The sequence below is a fragment of the Hippocampus guttulatus genome, chromosome 16 (assembly GCF_054856545.1).
Source record: "Hippocampus guttulatus isolate MCC_2025c chromosome 16, RoL_Hgut_1.0, whole genome shotgun sequence".
NCBI classification, from domain to species: domain Eukaryota; kingdom Metazoa; phylum Chordata; class Actinopteri; order Syngnathiformes; family Syngnathidae; genus Hippocampus; species Hippocampus guttulatus.
In genome coordinates this window covers 4,942,882-4,962,822 of record NC_141276.1, presented here as the reverse complement: position 1 = coordinate 4,962,822, position 19,941 = coordinate 4,942,882, and the positions used below count along the sequence as shown (strand labels likewise).

Genomic DNA, 19,941 nt, shown 5'->3' with positions numbered 1-19,941 from the left:
TGTCATCTATGAGTTTTGTATTTACGTCCAATGTGATTTTATTTATATATTTTTTTATTTATGCCTCTGTGCCACTTCACCTGGAATTTATATTTTTTTATCAAATTTTATACTCCAGTTGGTGTTGTTTTGACAAAGAATGGGTAAAAAGCAGCTGGTTTTGCAAATGTGCGCCCCACTCCCTAGAAAATAAAATCTTTTTTTTTTTTTTTCCCCCCTTCAATAATTTTTTTTATGTACACGCAGGAAACAAACTCTGGCTGGCCGGGTTCTGTTTGGGGGCACAGACAAAAAAAAAATCCACTTTCAGATGACATTTAAAATGACATTTCTCTTCTTGCTTTTCAGATACAATTCAAGAGCATGTCGAGGTTTGTTGGTTGAGCCAAATGACGACTTTGTTCACCAATGGGCGGTGTCCAGGCATCAGCCGCAACATTAGGTACACCTGCGCCATGTACGTTTTTTTTGTTTTGTTTTTTACTAAGCTATTGACAACTACAGTAACAGGAAGCAAAAATAACAAAAAAAGTATTTTATTTTGGACTAATATTTATACAAATAAAATAAACTGAATCTTATTGTGTATAGATATAGAATTTATATCAGGTGTTAATTTTTTCTTGTTGAGGTTGGTCATGCTAGGAGCTCTTCCTCATATTTTGATTAGCCAGTTGTGTCAAAATATTACAATCATTCAAAGCATTATTATTTATAGCTTTTTTTTCCCCTGACGGTTGTTGTTTTGGGTGTCATTTGCAGGTGTACCTAATGTTTTAACAAATGATTGAATGGGGAAGCTAAATGATCAAATGCTTGGCAAAACAAGTGGGGTGAACAAATGAGCATGAGCTAGTTTAGACGTTTTTAGACAATGTTCTTCTATGTTTCTTTTTAGCGATGTTGTATCATGACGGGACTTGCAGTGCAACGTCAAAATGTATTTCACAGAAAGCAGAGTTTAACGGACTTTAATGTCCTTATGTACACAAAGTGCCTTCCAGAATAAAAGAGAGTTTTGGGGAAAATGCCGAAAATGTGTCGTGTTGTATTTTTTTAATGGCATGAAAGTGAGCTGCGGCTTTGACGTGGACTGCGTATGTTCAAGTGTGGCGTGACATCGAGGGGCATAATATGGTGGTCGTTAGCACTTATCTTTTTTGACAGTCTGCAGATAGAAAGAAGGGAGACTAGAGTGATCCACGACCACTAATGAGAAGTCTGCTCCGTCTGTAGCTGTGGCCATGGTGACGCTAGTTTTTTTTGAAGCTTCATGTAAAGACTCCCCCAATCACCCTCCCATGTGAATACTGAGGAGGCGTTTTTCGTGCGTCTCTTGCCAGGTATGAATAGAGGATGATTATTTCTGTGCTGCGGCTCATCATGACACAACCAAAAGACAATCTTTGCTTTGCTGTGACACACACACACACACCCTTGTTTTTTTGGTCATGTTTTTCTAACACGAAGCAGAAATTTGTTCCTAGATCAAAATCATGCTGTTGCGCAACTGTCACTGTTTAAATTTAAATTGGGCATTCTTAATTGCCATACAAGTAAAAAAAATGATTTCACCAATGTCTATCGTAAACTAAAGCATTATCGTTAAAATGGTGACAGAGCTATAATATTTAAGGAATTTGCGTCTCATTTTTCAAGCTTCATCCAGGAGGGGCTCAGAGTCAAGCCGCTTCTCCTCCACGTCGAGAGGAGCCAGATGAAGTGGCTTGGGCATCTGGTACGATGCTTCCTTGGAATGTAGGACAATTTTTTTCCCCCTTTCGAAATCTGTTCCTGCATGAAACTACTTCCATCTTCAACCACAAAAAAAAAAAAGAAAAAGTCCAGAACACACGAATAAGACACTCTGTACTCGTGTGTATGTTTAGAGTACAGTTGTACGTGGTGTGTCCAGCTCTTATCAGGGGAATGAAGTCTCTCAGGGCGACGATGGTGCTGAAGGAATTCCATCCTGATAAAAAGTCTCCAGGTCCATTCAAACGTTTTGGTTCCCATCAGGTCCTGCGAGAAAGCAGGCAAGAGGTGAAACAGGGGGCGAGGGGTGTCTGGATGGTGCGTTTTGGTTTGTGAGGTGTTGACAGACCGCCATGTAGGCGAGAAGGACAGCAAAAGTCACAAACATTCCGAGACAGATGTGGATGAGCAGGCGGGACTTCTTTTGGACTTCCATGGTCCATTGTTTTTAGCTTTAGCGATAGTGTAACACGTGTTACAGGACAATAAATTTTGTGTTACCTGAAACACAAGAGGATGCTAAGCTAAACATGTTACACAGATTAAATTTAGACCTGGACAATGTAACTTATAAAACAATGGCCCAATGCACCAACATTTTCAACTTCAGACGACCTTTTTGGACTACAAAATTAGATGTGAGCTAATGTTATCAGGTTAGAGGACCAAAAAAATTAAGGGAAACACAATGGGCCTCGCCAATAACTTTATTTGGTCTCAGCTAAGCTAACTATGCTACACACATGTGAGAAAATGTCCCTCTCCCTCTCCTGTCAGCGACCTTTCATAGAGCGTCTGTTCTATTTCAGAATGCCACCGGGATGCTAAGTGAGTGTCGCTGTGGGACCAGGATGGATTGAAGGTGAAAAACGTTGCCATTGTTTTCCTTTTGTTGTGCTCAACTTGACACACAGGCACACACATGGCGGCTTATCGCAGTACAAGTGCGATGGCAGCGGCGCACGTGCAAGATGCTGCTATTTTCAGAGCTGTGATACGGAGTGATGCAGACTGAGGTGGGTCTGCAATCTGTCACCGACAGGACCATTGTCAAGCCAAACCGCCAAACACAACCGCACATCTAGACTTTCACAATAAAACGTACGCGCACACACACACACACACACACGAAATCATTGTGTATCTCTTCATAAGTAATTAATTCCTGTAAACACATTCCAAACATGCATCTACTTACATCATCCGGCCATTCAGTATTATACTGACATCCATCCATTTTCTGTACCTCTTTTCTACACTACGAGCATGTAGAGACAAACAACGAATTTGAAACGATGTTCAACTTGTATTCATTTTGTAGGGTCGTTTTCTGGATTCATGCTCAGGACGCATTTTGGGTCTCAAACGAGACGAGCGTTCAAACCTGATATCTCTTATTTTGAAAGGCTGCCTGCTGTCTATTTCCGTCCCGCTGTGTACTCGATGGCTTGACGCTGGTGGCTTGTGAGGACCCGCGGGGGACGGTGGAAAGCAGCACACAGTAGATGGGACCAATTTTTGGCCGAGATGAGATTCTCTTTCTTCTGCGCACTTTCTTAGCGGACAAACTTGACAGAGAATGTCGTTCAACAAAAGGCGAAAACTTCCTGCGTGTCGTTTTATGTCTTTTTTCATTTTTAACTGCAGCTCAAGTGTCTGAAATTAAACTGCACTTTAGTGAACTTTTCCTCCTTTTTTATTTTTAACTCAGCGCGTGACAACCAGCTTCCCTTGTCACTGTGGCAACCAACCTTCATCATCAAGATCATCATCCTCCAGGCAGCATCAGCAACCCAATCCCGCAGCAGTTTTGCACGTGCACTTCTTTTAATTTGAATTTAAATTCGGCGCTTCCCGATGCTGATTTAGAAGCTTGATGCGTTGTCATCATCGTCGCTGTCAAGATGCCGGTGAGACGCGGTCACGTTGCCCTCCAGAACACTTACCTCGATACCATCATCAGGAAATTCGACGAGCAAAGTAAGTCACTGAACGTGTGATTCTTTATAACCTAATTCTGATCTTAAACCTCATATCTTGTTTAATGTTAATTGCACGCATGTACACTTTAAATGAAGGAAAACTCAAATATCTCAACATTCTCAGGACTGAGAAAAATAATAGGACACCCGACGAAAATGAGACACATTTTTCTTTCTTTGAACTTTAGGAGTTAAGAATTTTGAAAGCCGTAAATGTCAGGACAGGAAAGAAAAGTAATAGCGCACCCCTCTAGATCAAGACATTCGTTTTGTTTTGGATTGTGTCTGCATTTATTTTGTAATGTCACTCCTCTTCAATGCTAAAGTGAAGATGTTACCAAAAAGATGAAGGGAGAAAAAAAACCAATGAATTGTAGACTATGACTCCGGTTAACACATCACAGCATGTCATAAAACTTACAATGTGATATCACGACAATCTGATTGGCTGAGACGATACCATCACATCATTGCTTTTCTGTTTCGGACTCAACTTTCGATCTCCTTTCCTGACAAAATCAAATGTTGTAATTTTTTTCACCTTTTCATTCACCCTGTAACCTAATCACGTGATAAACGGTCCACTGTAGTGACCACTGTCCCTGAAAGGGTTAAAAGCAGCAAGTGTCAGGGCTGAGAAAAGTCATAGCACACCCTAGTCGCTCACACAAATTTTCCATGATTAGAAATTAGGCTGCAATTTAATAACGAGAGGTATTGCCAAGATTCCAAAGGAATGCGCCAACTTTGGACACAGTTCAAACATAATCAAAATATTTGATAAAAGTAATGTAAGCTAATGCTAACGTCGCAGCTGCTCTTAAAGGCAGACGTGTGCGCGACACAGGCGGCCCGGATCAATGTTGGCCAGCTCTGTTTTGGAGCCTTTTAACCGCCGACTTCAATGAACACGACCGAGATGTGCTCGCCTTTGATTGTGATGTCACTCTGGTTACCCACAATCCCCTTGTGCCTCCGGAGCTACATCACATGTTCCTCTGTTCCACAAATTGGCACTTTGAAACCCTCATTGTCACTTAGCGATTGCTAGGCAAGGCGCTCACCTGCTGGGGACACAGTGTACAGTATTTTATTTTACATACACATATTATATATATATATATATATACTCTATAGCCAAAATCAAATACCTCGTTTTAATCAGAATTAACTGTGCAGTACTGAAATAGCATGTGTAGCATACGCGTACAGAAGCGTTGACATTTCCACACAAGTCCCTCTGTTAAGTGTCCAGCTGCTCTGTTGCGGTCTCTCAGGAATCACTGTGATGCCAAGCTGCCTGGAAAGCTCCACTTCATTAGTTCCACTCCACATGATTGTTGACTGTATTAATAGCGAGCCGACCTATTGTGTTGTCACTGGACAAGCGAAGTGAACATGTTGTACTTGACATGAGTGACACATTAAGTTCATAATTGATCTTTAAAGCCCGGAGTGGCTAATGCTAAACCTGGTCCACGTGGTCGTTTCAGATCGCAAGTTTGTGATTGCCAATGCGCAGATGAAGAACTGTGGCATCATCTTCTGCAACGAGGCCTTCTGTCAGATGTTCGGCTTCACGCGGGCCGAAATCATGCAGCAGCCATGCACATGCCAGTTCCTGGTGGGGCCCGGCACCATGAAGAGCGCCCTGGCGCAGCTAGCTCAGGCCCTCCTCGGCTCTGAGGAGCGCAAGGTGGAGATCCTCTACTACGCCAAGGAAGGTACCAAAAAAACCTGTCCATCTACTCGTCAAATAGCTCCTTTATCACCTGCGAAAGTTCTTTTATTTTTTAACTTGAAATTTGAAGTTTATGTCTTGAGACTTGCTTGTGACTTGCACAAATGTGATTTCCTCCCTCCCGTATAAACTGGTATACAATGCCATCAAATGACAGGCACGTGCAGGCCGTGCATGGTGGACATCGTTCCAGTGAAGAACGAGGAAGGCGTCGTCATCATGTTCATCCTGGACTTCCAGGAGCTCGTCGACCCGCTGCTCAAGAAGTCCGGATTCAGGCAGCGAGTCAGCCAAGGCTGGCTCTATTGTGAGCACTTTCATGGATATTTGAACACTAATGGTGCATCAGCACACGTACACAGATACTATAACAATACTCACAGGCGTATATTCTTTATCTTCTGTGAAATATTATTGCAACTCACGCAGTCGCTGACAATTGTGGAGTGTTTGTGTTTTACACTGCCCCCTGGCGGCCATGTCACGCACAACTGAAGGTGCTGCAATCCATTAATCATGATGCACCAACTGTTTCATATTTTAGCATTTGAAAAAAAATTAATTGTTCACTGTTGATTGTCTCTCTCAGGTCAGAATCGCAGATTGAAGATGCGACTGCCGGTGTTGCGCCCTATGCGGCGGCAGTCGCTCTCCAAAGATCAGTTTGAGGGTGTAGTGGTGGACTACTTGCAGGTAAGAGAACTTTATATGCAATAAATATCAAGTCAAGTACAACTTTATTGTCACGTTTAATCATGCTTAATTTTTACTGGTTAAAAAAAAAAACACTGTGATCATTCAGAGGCAACAAAGGCTTCCTTTTTGTGGTCCTTTCACATGGGATTTCATGTGAGGGGCCTTCTACAGCTGAGGGGAATTGTTTAAAGGGGAAAAAGCCATCAAAGAGATAAATGAAAAACAAACGAGCCGCTCGCTCGTGTTTGGACGTCTCCGCTGTGTTTTTTTTTTGAAGGATATCACTTCCTGACCGGATCCATGAGCGACCAATCCGGAAACACACTCTGTCACGGCAGACACATTTACACATGCGGACACACACACACACACACACATACACACACATTCCTTTTCTTGCTGCCTCACGCTCACTAGTCTCCAAAACATTTTGATAACAATACATTCATACATTCATATATATATATATATATATAATATGAAATATATATTTTTAATCTTTTTTTAAGCCCAACAGTGAGGAAGTCCCCCTGAAGGATTTCCGCATCCCATCTAAAGAGAGCTGTATGCAGTCCGAGACTGAGGCCCTTATAGAGCAAGACCTGGATCCTCCATCACTCGCCACCCAGTCTTGCGCCAAGCGCCGCTCCCTGCTGACGGACCGCCTGGACCTGCCGGGCCTGCCGGTACCTCGGGGGACCATATCTCGAAGCAGCTCGCGGGAAAGCATGCGCAGCCTGCGACGGGCCTCGTCTCTCGACGACATCGACGGGATGAAAACAGAGTTGAGCACTCGGCTCGGAGATACCCGGACGAACAGCAGTGAGTCTGACAGTAGAAGCACTCGTTAAGACGTGAGCAAAACGAAGTACGCTCACACGAAGAAAAAAAGGAGAACAAAAGCAACACCAAAGACCCTTTTTTTTATTTTTGCTTTCGTGCAGATTTGAAGCCGAGCGGCGCCAACTCCACTTCGGACTCGGACCTGATGAGGCACCGGGCTATTGGGCGCATCCCGCAGGTGACGCTCACCTTCGGCTCGGACCGCGTCAGACCCCCGTCGCCCGGAGAGATTGAGATCATCGCGCCCAGCAAAGTCAAAGACAGAACACAGAATGTTACTGAGAAGGTGACGCAGGTAACACAGGTGAGATTAGAAATCCTTGAAGATCTTATCCAGATTGAGAATTTACAACAGTGTAAACGCAACATGTGAAATCCAATGGAAAGAAGTAATTCAGTAAGTCAATGTTTTTTAGACATTTTTTTACAACCTAGTCTAATATAATTCAAGGTACTGTAATATTTTGTTACTTCCCCAGTGGGGAAATTTGCAAAACAAAAATTTTAGTCCAGATTGGATCCAGATTAAGCATTTAAACACAGTGTAATCACAACATCAAAAATCATCAAACTGCTTGTTTATATTACGTGTTGTCCCCTTTTGAATCAAAGTTTGAGCTGCTTTTACCTTTTAAGGCCCTACATTCGGTGATTTGGCAGGGGACAAATGTTCTAGCCTTGGCTGAGGGTTTTTTTTTTTTTTTTTGTGTTCTCATTATCGTTTATCTTGGAGCTGGAGGTGCAAGTGACATTTATATTTCTACTTTCTGCTCCTCCACTACCTACTGTGAGAACAACTCTCGCTCTCACTTGCTTTTTCCTCCCAGTGTGTATGTTTGTGTGTGTGTGTGTGTGTGTGTGTGTGTGTGTGTGTGTGTGTGTGTGTTTGCGTGTGTGTTTGTGACAGGGTCAGGTCATTAGATATCACTGCTCTCCTGCATTCACATATGCATACACCCACACACACACACAAGTGTGTCTATAAATGGAGGGCCGCCTCGGGCTACTCGGCAGGGACGCCGGATGACGCGCGAAGAGAAATAATCTCACCTGATGTGTGACATGTGTCTTCACGCTGTGCACACCGTGTCGCCTCCACAGCGCCGTCGCGGTGTCAAAAAGCACCTCGACAAAGGGAAAGCTCTCACAATCTCAGAGGAAAGCAGCTGGATGCCAGTTGGATAGAAAAAGAAAAATGACGCCCAGCGCTTCTCGGAGATTCTGTGTCATGAAATTACCTTTGTTTACTTTTCTGTTTGGCTCGGTTGGCCGGTTTACCTGCCAATTTGATTTTGTTGCCTTCTGTTTACTTCTAAACTTGACTTTGTTGCCCTGGCCTACTTGTCGATTTGGATTTGTTGCCCCAGAGTCGATTGAAATTATGATGATGATGATTATTATTATATATATATTTTTTTTTTTTTAATTGTCAGTTTAGCTCCGTTGGCCCAGTTTACGTGTCACTTTGGCTTTGTCGCCCACGTTACTTCTCCAAACTTGTTTTGGCTTTGTTGCCCTCATTTTTCTTGTCAGTCTGGGTTTATATACCCTTTTTTACTTGCCCGTTTGGCTTTTGCTACCCCAAGGTCAGTTGCCAAAAATTCATTTTTTTGGTTTTGTTTGATTTCCAACATTGTTATATATATATTTTTTTCCTTCGTTCCCCCTGGTTCAAAAGCGAGATAAGAGTGTGACATCTGTTTGTGCCCATCGAGCAGCGTTGCCTGGCTGGCTGGCTGGCCGGTTGGCAGTGAGTGACCTTGGCCTTGTGAGCTAATGGACATGGAGGACAGCGTTTCCATGTGCGCACCTTGCAGGCGAACTCTCCCCTCCTGAAACATGGCCGCTTCGCGCTGAAAACGGCGATTAAAAATTGCCTTTACGTCAGATGTTGTGGCGTCGCGCCATAAAAAATTGTTGGCTGCTTAATTGAGTTTCGATTGGCACCTTACAAAAGAGAAATGAAGGTTGCTATTGATCCTCGCCGCTATGGATTAGTCTGCAATGGCGTGATCGAGCAACGCCCGGATTTTTGTGTGTGTATGTGTGTGCGGGCGCGGCACCCCCTGGCTTCCGCGGAAGAAATGAAATTTGTCAGTGCCAATCATTTCATTTAAAGCCACTTCTAATATTGTGTCCCTATCGTGGGCCGAAATAATATGGCCGCTATATAAGGAACAGATGTACTACAGTTACTGTCAGTCAAAAGTCGGAATTTGAATGAAGCGCTTCTATTGGCTGTTATTCAGAGGTGCACCTAATGAAGTGACGGGTGAGTGTCACGCATCGCTCCAAATTGTTTATTTGAGGTCTTTGTTGTTTCTGCTTTGTTGCACCGAGTCTACATTGTCGAAATCGCAGGTGTCAAAGTCGAGGCTCAGGGGCCAGATTTGGGCCGCCACATCATTTTATATGGTCCGCGACACAAAATGAGTTTGACTTGTCATATTGGCTTTGCTGTTCACATTTTACTGACCCAAATTGTTGTTTTTGGCTTTGCTGCCCCGGTTTACTTCACGAAAGTGTCATTTTGGCTTCCTTGTCCCCAGTGTACTTATCTTGTCGTAGTTTGGGCTTTATTGCCCAACATTTACATGCCAGCTCGGCTGAATTGTCGCCCCCTGTTCTACCTCCCCAAATGGTCCTTTTGGCTGTGTTGTCCCCAAATTTATTATTATTTTTTTTTTGCATCCTTGTTTGGCTTTATCCTCGACCATTTTCTTGTTTAACCCTTTCATCCACCTTGTAATCTGATAAACTGTCCACTGTAGTAACCGTTGTCCCCTAAAGGGCTAAATTGTTACTTTTGACTTTTTTCGCCAACAATGTATCGCCTCATTTTGTCATGTATCATATTGTGATGACATAATGCCACACGGAGGCCGTTTATTTATTTATTTATTTTTAAATCTGGGCTGGGCCTAACGCAGGGGGCCAGAGAGGGACGGAGAGAAAGCAAAGGGGGGGGAGGAATGTCGTTGAGGGAGGGATGTAGATGGACGGACGGAGGTTGCTGTCTCTCTCTCTCTCTCTCTATCTCTCTCTCTCTGTGGTTAACATGAAGTACGCGTCAACATGAGCTTCAAGCAGAAACTACAGCCTGTGAGTGCTTTTATTTATTTTTATAACTACACACTTACACCATTTACTTACTGCTAAGGTGCTCTTCAGATGCTCCTCTTTTCTATATGAAGCTGACAAGTGAGGAACAGGAAGCCAGGGCATGTTGTTGCCATGTGACCACGTCAGCTCATTCACATTTTTTTCTCCTTTCATTTTCCCCTTGTTTTATTTGTCTGAATTGTCATTTTGGCTTCGCTGCCCACATTTTACTTGTTGAATTTGACCTTTTGGCCTTGTTGTCCGCCTTGCTGAATTTGTTGGGGGTTTTTTTTTTGGTTCGGCTGTCCACCGTTTACTTGGCCCAAATTGCAGTTTTTGACCTTGTTGGAACCAGTTTCCTTGCCCAAATTGTCATTTGGGCTTCAATGCTCCCTGCTTACTCGTCCAAACTTTTATTTTAACTTGTTCACCCACAGTTTATCTGCCCCAAATTTCTTTTTGGGGCGTTTTCTTGCCTTCAAAATGTACTTTCCCAAACTGTCATGCATCAAACACGAGCCCCATGTAGACATGAACGAATGCCATGTTAATTATAACGAGCTGACAGGTTGCATGCGACACGGGGGGGGGGGGGGGGGACTTCTATTGGTCATTGCAAAACACAGCACATCGATAACTTGTTGGATGAGTGAACCTTGTGTTTACACTCTCATTAGCATGTCGCCCATCCACATGGTGTTCAGCAGGTCACAGCGGCCCATCAGCGCTCCTTCGTGTCGTTTAAACAAGATTTAAAACCCACGCCAGCGCCGTTCTGTCATCAAACATCCTTTCGGTGACCCCTTTCACTTCGTTCCCAAATGTAGTCAAGCTCCGAATTCGCTGGCACATTTTAGAATGCGTGTGACTTCTCCCTAGGTGGTTATATTCAGCGAGGAGCTCGGCCAGTGGAAACAGAACATTAATAAGCTTCTTGTGGTTCCTGGGAGAGAATTTATAAGTTACGCGCGTCGCAGGCAGCAGTTGAGCTTCATCGCCACGGATGACATCATGCAAAGTACGATGCAAATTAGCCTGGCCAGCGCAGGAAAAGCATCGGATTGGTGCGGTCTCACTGCAAGCTGCTACATATCATATTAGTGACATCATTAATGCTCTTCCATCAATTATTCAATGTTCTCCAGGATTAAGATCATTGCTGACTGCTCACTGTTGGTACTCGTTAGGTAGAGGGTAATAGGTTGCTTATCTGGCTGGATAATCAGGTACGGAGCCCCTAAAAGGACATGGAGAAAAAAAACAACTTTGCGTTACCTTGCAAAGTTTTGCATTCCTTTGTATTTCAAACCAATTGTCAAAGTAAAATTCAATGAAACTCGCCAACGGGTGAAAACACGCCGTGCTTGTTGTTTTCAGTTACCCGGACCAAAATCAGGTCATATGGTCGGGACAGCAGCAGGTGAAAGTGGTCCTGGTTTTAGACAGTGTGCAGGTAGGTGTACCTAATTAAGTGAGCCTATATGGTATTAATGAACGGCTTTCTTGGCGGTAAGGTTCTGTCGCTGGGTGCCGACGTGCTTCCCGAGTACAAGCTGCAAGCCCCGCGGATCCACCGCTGGACCATCTTGCACTACAGCCCCTTCAAGGCCATGTGGGACTGGCTCATCCTGCTGCTGGTCATCTACACGGCCATCTTCACGCCCTACTCGGCCGCCTTTCTTCTCAACGAGGTGGAGGAGGATCGGCGGCGGACGTGCGGCTACACGTGCAACCCTCTCAACGTAGTGGACCTGGTGGTGGACGTCATGTTCATCGTGGACATCCTCATCAACTTCCGGACCACGTATGTCAATCACAACGATGAAGTGGTCAGCCACCCGGGCCGCATCGCCCAGCACTACTTCAAGGGCTGGTTCCTCATCGACATCGTGGCCGCCATACCCTTCGATCTGCTCATCTTCCGCTCTGGCTCGGAGGAGGTATGGAAAAAATTGTGCCGTAAGAGATGACGGACCCGACTTGCAAATTTTTCCACCTGTAGATTGCTTGGATGAATTTGTTGCTTTGACTTTCAAGCAAAATTTTTTAGAGTGCTATATGATGGCAGTTAACTCACTTCACAAAAAGCAGTTTGGCAGGTAAATAAGATAACCTTTATTTGTCCCACACTGGGGAAATTTGCAGTCTAGAGCAGCAAAATTGGGGGGGGGGGGGGGGTTTAGAAAAGAAAAAAAATAGAAAAATATATAATAATATATAGTAATAATATATATGATAATAATAATATATTATAAAATATAATATTATTATTATTATTATGAAAATAATATAAATAATATATAAATATAATAATAATCTTTTTTTTAAATTACAGTCTATATATTATTAGCATTCCCTGTGGATGTTCACGTCAAACTAAACATCAAACAAAAACAAATTGCATTTAAAACAACCGCAGAACTTTTCCTTCTGCTAGCTTAATGCAACGCAAAGCATGAATATTTGAACACAGTGTATCAACAAAGGTGTCGTGGCAATATAACAATACTCACTGGCATATATCACAGAATATCATGTTATCAGTTTACAGGGTGCCTGAAAGGGTTAATAATCCAGACTCAATTGGTATCCGATTAATCGATGGGATAATTGGGAAAAGTAATCAATCAAATATTAGAGCGCCGCATCTCCAGTTGACTGTAGTAACGAGATGGCGTCTGCCTCCCCAGCCGCAGACCACCACACTGATCGGCCTTCTGAAGACGGCGCGGCTTCTGCGTTTGGTGCGGGTGGCCCGTAAACTGGACCGTTACTCGGAGTACGGAGCGGCCGTGCTCTTCCTGCTCATGTGCACCTTCGCCCTGATCGCCCACTGGCTGGCGTGCATCTGGTACGCCATCGGCAACGTGGAACGCACCAGCTCGGCCCGCGTGGGGGTCATGAAGATCGGCTGGCTGGACAACCTGGCCGAGCAGATCGGCAAGCAATACAACGACAGCGACGCGGCGTCGGGGCCGTCCATCAAGGACAAGTACGTGACGGCGCTCTACTTCACCTTCAGCAGCCTCACCAGCGTCGGCTTCGGAAACGTTTCACCCAACACCAACCCCGAAAAGATCTTCTCCATTTGCGTCATGCTCATTGGATGTGAGTCCCTCTGTGTTTTAGTGAAAAAAAATATTTAGCTTTATTTTATTTTTATTTGAACTTTAATTAGTATGTATTCGTTTTTTCCATATTTTTAAATTTGTTTTTTAAATTATTTTTCTAGTTTAGACTTGTTTATTATTTTTCACAATTATTTGTGTTTGTTATTTTGCATTGTTGCAATGCTATTGACATTTATATATTTCTTTTTTTCTTATTTTTATTTCAATGTTACCATATTGTTTTCATCATTTGTGTTTTCTTTTTTTGTTAGTTTTTTTTGTTTGTTTTATTTGTATTTTTGGTGTTTCATGCAAGAAATTGTTTTGTATTTTTTTTGGTATTGTTTTTTTTTTTTTTTTTTACCTTTCTTTGTGCTCAACTTTCTCCCTTCCCTTTGACGCAGCTCTGATGTACGCCAGCATCTTTGGCAACGTTTCGGCCATCATCCAGAGGCTCTACTCGGGCACGGCGCGGTACCACACGCAGATGCTGCGCGTTAAAGAGTTCATCCGCTTCCACCAAATTCCCGGTGGCTTGCGGCAGCGTCTGGAGGAGTACTTCCAGCACGCCTGGTCCTACACCAACGGCATCGACATGAACGCCGTGAGTATGCAAACTGTCTCTCGAAACTTCAACGCAGGCCCACGTCTTCGACTTTTGTTATACATCCAGCTTTTCATCGTAGTCATTTACAAATTCATTTTCGTCCGTCTTTATGTGCAGCAAAGTCAGAATTACTTGGACCCCTTTGACGTGTTGACAGCCGCATTTTAAAGGCACCCTGCGTGTTTCCCACCAGGTGTTGAAGGGCTTCCCCGAGTGCCTGCAGGCCGACATCTGCCTGCATCTGAACCGCACGTTGATGCAACAGTGCAAAGCCTTCCGAGGCGCCAACAAAGGCTGCCTGCGCGCCCTGGCCATCCGCTTCAAGACCACCCACGCCCCGCCCGGCGACACCCTGGTGCACAGCGGCGACATCCTCACCGCCCTTTATTTCATCTCCAACGGCTCCATCGAGATCCTGCGCGACGACATGGTGGTGGCCATATTGGGTAAGTGCGATGCCCGCTTCCTTTGACTTTAATTCGGACTCCACCGAAGTTGACACATTCTCCGAAGAGCGAAATGATGGACTCGTTTTCTTCAATGTAAGATTCTGTAAGTTCCAACAAGATCTGTGCAATTTGAAGCACAAACTGCCAAATAGTTTTCAGATGATTATCATGCAAATACAATATCATTTAAACCTGAATTTAAATGAAATGTAATTGAATTTTTTTATTCACTTTTACTGTTCTAATCTTGATACGTCGAGACAAATTAATTCAGTTGTTTTAATTTAATAATAATTTAACTGTAAATCTAGTTTAAATCTAATTTGCATTCAAAGTTAAAGTTCAAATGCAAACAAAATTCTAATTTCATTAAAATTCAATTTTAAACTTGATTTAAATTTTGATCCCTCAAAAGGAAAATTCAGTTCGTTCCTTGAAATTAAATTCAAATGTGATTTGATTTAAATCTCAATTTAATTCAATTGGGGGGGGGGTTCCCCATTTTCCGCCTTCACATCAAAGCGCACGCACATGAAGAGACGCGCGTGCGCACACACACACACACACACACACACACACACACACACAGCTGTCGTGTTGCCTCGCCAGGGGTGTTTGGGCACAGCTCCATTTAATTCTTCCGTTTCGCAGAACCATTGATCACCAATAGCAGTGGCGCTCGAATCCCGCTCGGGTGCCTCCTTTTCCAATAGAACATTCACCGCAGTGTTTTTATTTGGTTTGGGTTTGGATCCCATCTCATGCGTACGTCCAGGAAAGAACGACATCTTCGGCGAGTCCGTCAGCATGTACGGCAGGCCCGGCAAGTCCAGCGCCGACGTGCGGGCGCTGACGTACTGCGACCTTCACAAAATCCAGAGGGACGACCTGATGGAGGTTCTGGACATGTACCCTGACTTTGCCGACACTTTCTGGCACAACTTGGAGGTCACCTTCAACCTGAGAGATGTGAGTGCCACCTGATGGAGGTGTTGACCACCAGAAAATGTAAAATATAATATAAAACTTGGTAGGCGTGTCTGTCATGAGTAGACCCGCATAAATGTATTGTATTTGTATTCTATATTTGTATTCTATATTTGTCCATTACTGAAGGTGTTGTGTATCAGGCAGATCGGGTAAATCTGTCAACGCCAAGCAAGGACTCTGAATGTGGCTACCGTCGCAGCAGTCACCACAGAGGCTCCCCGCGACGCCACAACCGTGAGCGATGACCTTGCCTTTACCCAAAAAAACTAAACAAAAAATCTCTCCCAGTGCATACGTCAGTTAAAAAAAAGAATAAAAATCCTTCTTCAGATGGCACGGACCAGGAGGAGACCTACGCCGAGCAGTCTTGTCCAATGGCCAACCATCACAAAGTCGCAACGCCGCGCTGGGACGAGCAGTGCAATAGTGACACTTTTTCATCCGAGTCCAGCGACGAGGAGATGAAGCAGATGAGGCGTAGCAGTAAAATTGAGCTGTACCCCCCGCCGGCAGGGGACGCCAGAGACTACCCACCGGCAGTCATTAACCTCCTGCCGCACGGTAGATCCGGCCCTGGGATGGCGAAGCCTATTGACCTCGCTGGGCCACCGTACTCAGGTGAAGCGTCCGCCACCATCTCTGTATCATCCAGATAAGCTATCACTGTGAATTTCCTCAACACAATACTCTGGAGTTTGCCCATGTGAGATGTTACTCTTAAAAAAAACATAGAAAATAAATGAATGAACTGTAACTTCATCCAGAGTCAAGTGCAACGTTTAAGTTTATGTTCTAACAATCATCCTTACACCCACAGTTCCAGTCAGCATGTCGGGCCTATACGGCTACTGGCCAGACCGCCGGGCCAGCCAGTATTCCGAGGCCCAGAGACGCTCATCGTCTGCGGCCAGGACCACCGGCTTCCAGCCTGTCCCCTGTTCTGAGGACCGGCCTAGTGAGCTCGGGTCAAGACTTGAAGTGCTCCAGTCACAGTTGAACAGGTGAGATTAGATCTCTCTCTCTCTCTCTTTTTTAAAACAAGTACGATTTTTTTTTCACTATCAGGGTTAGAATAGAGTTATTCATTCATAAAAAAAATCTCTTGAAGGGGGCACCCGGATTTGAACCGGGGACCTCTTGATCTGCAGTCAAATGCTCTACCACTGAGCTATACCCCCTTCTGGACGACCCTTCGATATATTTTTATATTTGTTAATAGTATATAATCTGGGGCCACAAGTAAATTAGCATCAATAAAAGACAAAGTAACAATGTGACAGTGTAATGATCAAAAAAAAATTGTGACGTATATTCACATCATAGTGTGCGTGTTGGTGAACGAGTTCATGCGACAGTGACATCTGGTGGACAGTTTTAGCATTCATATCCTGCGATGAATTGGAGGTTTCTTTTTACCAAATATGTTTTCTCAGGGTTATACAATCCTAACTTAATCATATTCCCCGGGCAATATGTGTAAAAAGTTGAATATCTACAGGTCGTTTTTGCCCTTTGAAAAAAAACTAAATAAGTGATTGTAATTAATTCAAACAAACTAAAATAACAGTTAAATGCAACCGTTGTAACACTATTCATGAGGGATGAAGCAAGCATTGCTGCTGTGAAAAGCGAAAAGGTGCTTGCCAGGTCATTAAGTAATCAAGCATCTCCAAGACACACAAACATGTTTACTCTTCACATCGGTTCGATCAAATTAAGACCTGACTAAATGAAACTCCTCCTCTCAGTTGAACAGAGACTAAATGAAACTCCTCCTCTCAGTTGAACAGAGATCCTACCAGATGCCCACCAAAGCAATATATTTACGATGTCTTTGGCCTGTGCACTAAACAGCAACTAGAGGAGATTTTCAGCGAGTAGCGGAGGATAGGCTCAAAAAAATGTACGCATTCATTGTTCTTGTTGCAGACTGGAGAGCCGAATGACGGCGGACATCACCGTCATCCTGCAGCTACTTCAGCGTCAGATGGCCCCAGTGCCGCCCGCCTACAGCGCCGTATCACCCAGCCCCCTCCCCACCGCCACCGCCGCCGCCCTGTACGGCAACGCACCGCCGCCCACCCTCTGCGCCGTCCCTCCCATGATGGACAGCGCCGCTTCGCTGCTACAGGTACGCGCACGCGCCGATTAATTGCGTGATTCCTAGCGTGTCTGACGAGCGCTAAATTGGAGTCATGATTAGAACACTAAAGTTGAAAAATTACAAGATAAAATTGTCAATTTTTCCAAAAGTAATAAATACAACAATATTAGCATTCCAAGTGTGTCCAACATGTTCTGTTTCCCCACCCTAGACTCCAGAGTCCGAGTCCAAGTCCAAGGACTCGCTGTCCAGCGGGATCCACGTGACGGCCGCCTCGGACGACACCATGTCCCTGACGCCGCCCCAGCCTGAGGCCCCAGGGATGCTGGGTACCACCCAGCGCTTCCCTTCCCTCCCCGAGCACCTGGAGGTCTCCTCTGAAGTGCCGGAGATCCAGAGGCACATCTCAGACCCAATCCTGCCGGGAAGCCCTGGGAGCTAGGAGGTGGTAGGTACTGCACGGAGTGCACGCTGAGCAGCCTGTCTGCGCAGCCACAGACAGACACATACCTGTCAACTTGTACGTTTTCCCCGTATTTTATAGTTTTTTTTTAATCATTTCAAATCACGTACGGCGTATTTCAACTTTTATACGGGGGAAAAAAATTGTGAACCAATCTAACAAAGACCATTTTGGCTCAAATCCAGATCGTCTCACCTGCTGGTAGCCAACGACAATGCCGTCGTCGATCGCTATTATTGTCACGGCAAACCAGCAAAAGTAATCCTCAATCGTATATATTTTTTTCATCGTTGCGTACGGTAGGATTGATAAAGCATGAAATGTGCGCATGCGCGGTAAGCCGTTGTATGGGTTTTTGTTGCTTTGTAAGGGGAATCGTAATCATTTATAAGGGCAGCTATTAGCCGTGGTTGACAGGTATGCAAAAGAAATTGACTTTCCCAGTTCCAACTCGTCCAGAGGATCATAAACACAACAACAAAGACAACATGGCGAGACAGCACCTGATAAAGGTACCCAGGGAGTTGTATTTTTTCGGTGGGACTGTACTTGTAAAGTTGAGAGCCACTTTAGTCGAAGGTTTGTCATTCCTATTGGTCACCAGTAGACGGCGCCCTTACGATTCGTAAAGACCTTGTCAACACCGTCGACGACGGGCGCGAGCCTCTTGTTAGTTTGCGGTCGAATTTGACAATGATTCTTACTGCTGTTAGCTGACATTGGAAAGCGAAATCGGATTTATTGTGTCCCCTTGCCAATGGCGGGCCCTCTGCTGGAGTTTGAGACCGAAATGTTTCTGACCCCATCCAGCTGTGACGGGCTGCTCGTGGTGGCGGGGGGGGGGGCTGGGCAGAGACCGCATTCTGCTGGAGTTCATGCATTGTCGTAGTTGGTTAAACTTTGTTTTGGAAGTGGTAGTGGTGGTGGTGGTGGTGGTGGTGGTGGTGGTGGCGGGGGGGGGGCATGTTGATCGATATACAGTGAATACTTTGAGGGGGAAAATTTATCGGGGCCCTCAGAAAGTCATCCGATGTTTCCTCCCCAATCTGAAACGAAGTTTGATTTCACCGCGATCCTTTGGGTTTTGCAGGTTATTCAGCCCCTGGCCCCGTTGGGACCAGCAGAGAGCACCCCCGCAAGCATCCAGACGAGACTTGGGTCTCAACTATTCCAGCGGAGTTGCCCTGATCAACAAAGCATCTTGAAACAATGAATAAAGTTGGCTTGCACGTTTTGGAAGTGTGCGTAATGGGTGTTTTATTTGCATTTTATTCACGATCGCCAAGAAAGCAAAATGACAAAACGACACGATCTCTTTGTGCAACTCGTCTTCAATCGAAAACGAAGTTGGCTTTGCAAGCTCTCTCTCCTGATCTCAGGATGGCATTCTGAAGGCAGGCAGCGGTAGGAAATATTGGCGTGGTCGAGGGTGAGGTTGGAGTGCCGTCACGTCGCCCACGAGAGACGCCAACGGTCTAAAACCTTCAAAATACGACCCTTTGACTACATATTAAGATTACAAAATATTCATGCCGGGATGGCCTGATGGTAAAAGACATCGCTGGGTCAGCAGGGGGAACGATTTCGACCGCCATCTCCTCTCTATTTATAAATTTAGCAAGAGACGAACTCGGGTGTCTCGTCACCTCGTCCAGGTGCAAAGTTAGAAGTTTGAACCAGAAGCGAGCACTCCATGAGAGATGTCAAGCGTCTCACCAAACATTTTCCTTTTTTGAACCGCTGAAGCTGACCATCATAAGGCTAACACCCTATGATTACATATTTAAAAAACCGAAATTTTCGCAGCAGGGTGGCCTAATGGTAAAATACATCGCGTAGTGGTCAGGCGAACCGAGTTCGAGTCCCACCATGTGCTCTATTTATAAGCTGAGCAAGAATTGAACCCGGGTACCAAGTATTGTCGTTATCCATTCGGCCACCCAAGGTCGCTGCCCAAATAATTCGGGTGGTTATATTCAACGAGAGTGATGCTAATAAATACACAATAGTTTGTTGATGTTACAGTGGAAGTACAGTCCAGTGGTATATGAAAGGGATTCTCCACTGGTGAACCGCGGTTCGGGCCCCGGTGCCGACCT

At 44.7% G+C, this 19,941-nt stretch overlaps 1 protein-coding gene and 1 non-coding gene across 2 annotated transcripts; one reads left to right on the top strand and one right to left on the bottom strand.

Annotated features, from left to right (window-relative positions):
* The first annotated feature begins 3,243 nt into the window (after positions 1 to 3,243).
* On the top strand, positions 3,244 to 19,081 carry kcnh6a (potassium voltage-gated channel, subfamily H (eag-related), member 6a). The gene is made up of 17 exons (XM_086133260.1): positions 3,244 to 3,735; positions 5,231 to 5,461; positions 5,636 to 5,785; positions 6,068 to 6,171; positions 6,684 to 6,996; positions 7,119 to 7,321; positions 11,634 to 12,059; positions 12,810 to 13,227; positions 13,634 to 13,833; positions 14,030 to 14,282; positions 15,061 to 15,254; positions 15,416 to 15,509; positions 15,606 to 15,893; positions 16,093 to 16,276; positions 17,205 to 17,406; positions 17,591 to 17,827; positions 18,933 to 19,081. Exons 1-16 carry the CDS (start codon positions 3,660 to 3,662, stop codon positions 17,819 to 17,821), a joined length of 3,567 nt encoding a protein of 1,188 aa, XP_085989386.1. The 5' UTR covers positions 3,244 to 3,659; the 3' UTR covers positions 17,822 to 17,827; positions 18,933 to 19,081.
* Positions 16,382 to 16,453, bottom strand: trnac-gca (transfer RNA cysteine (anticodon GCA)). The gene has a single exon. It is a non-coding gene; the product is annotated as a tRNA-Cys (tRNA).
* Positions 19,082 to 19,941: the final 860 nt, after the last annotated feature.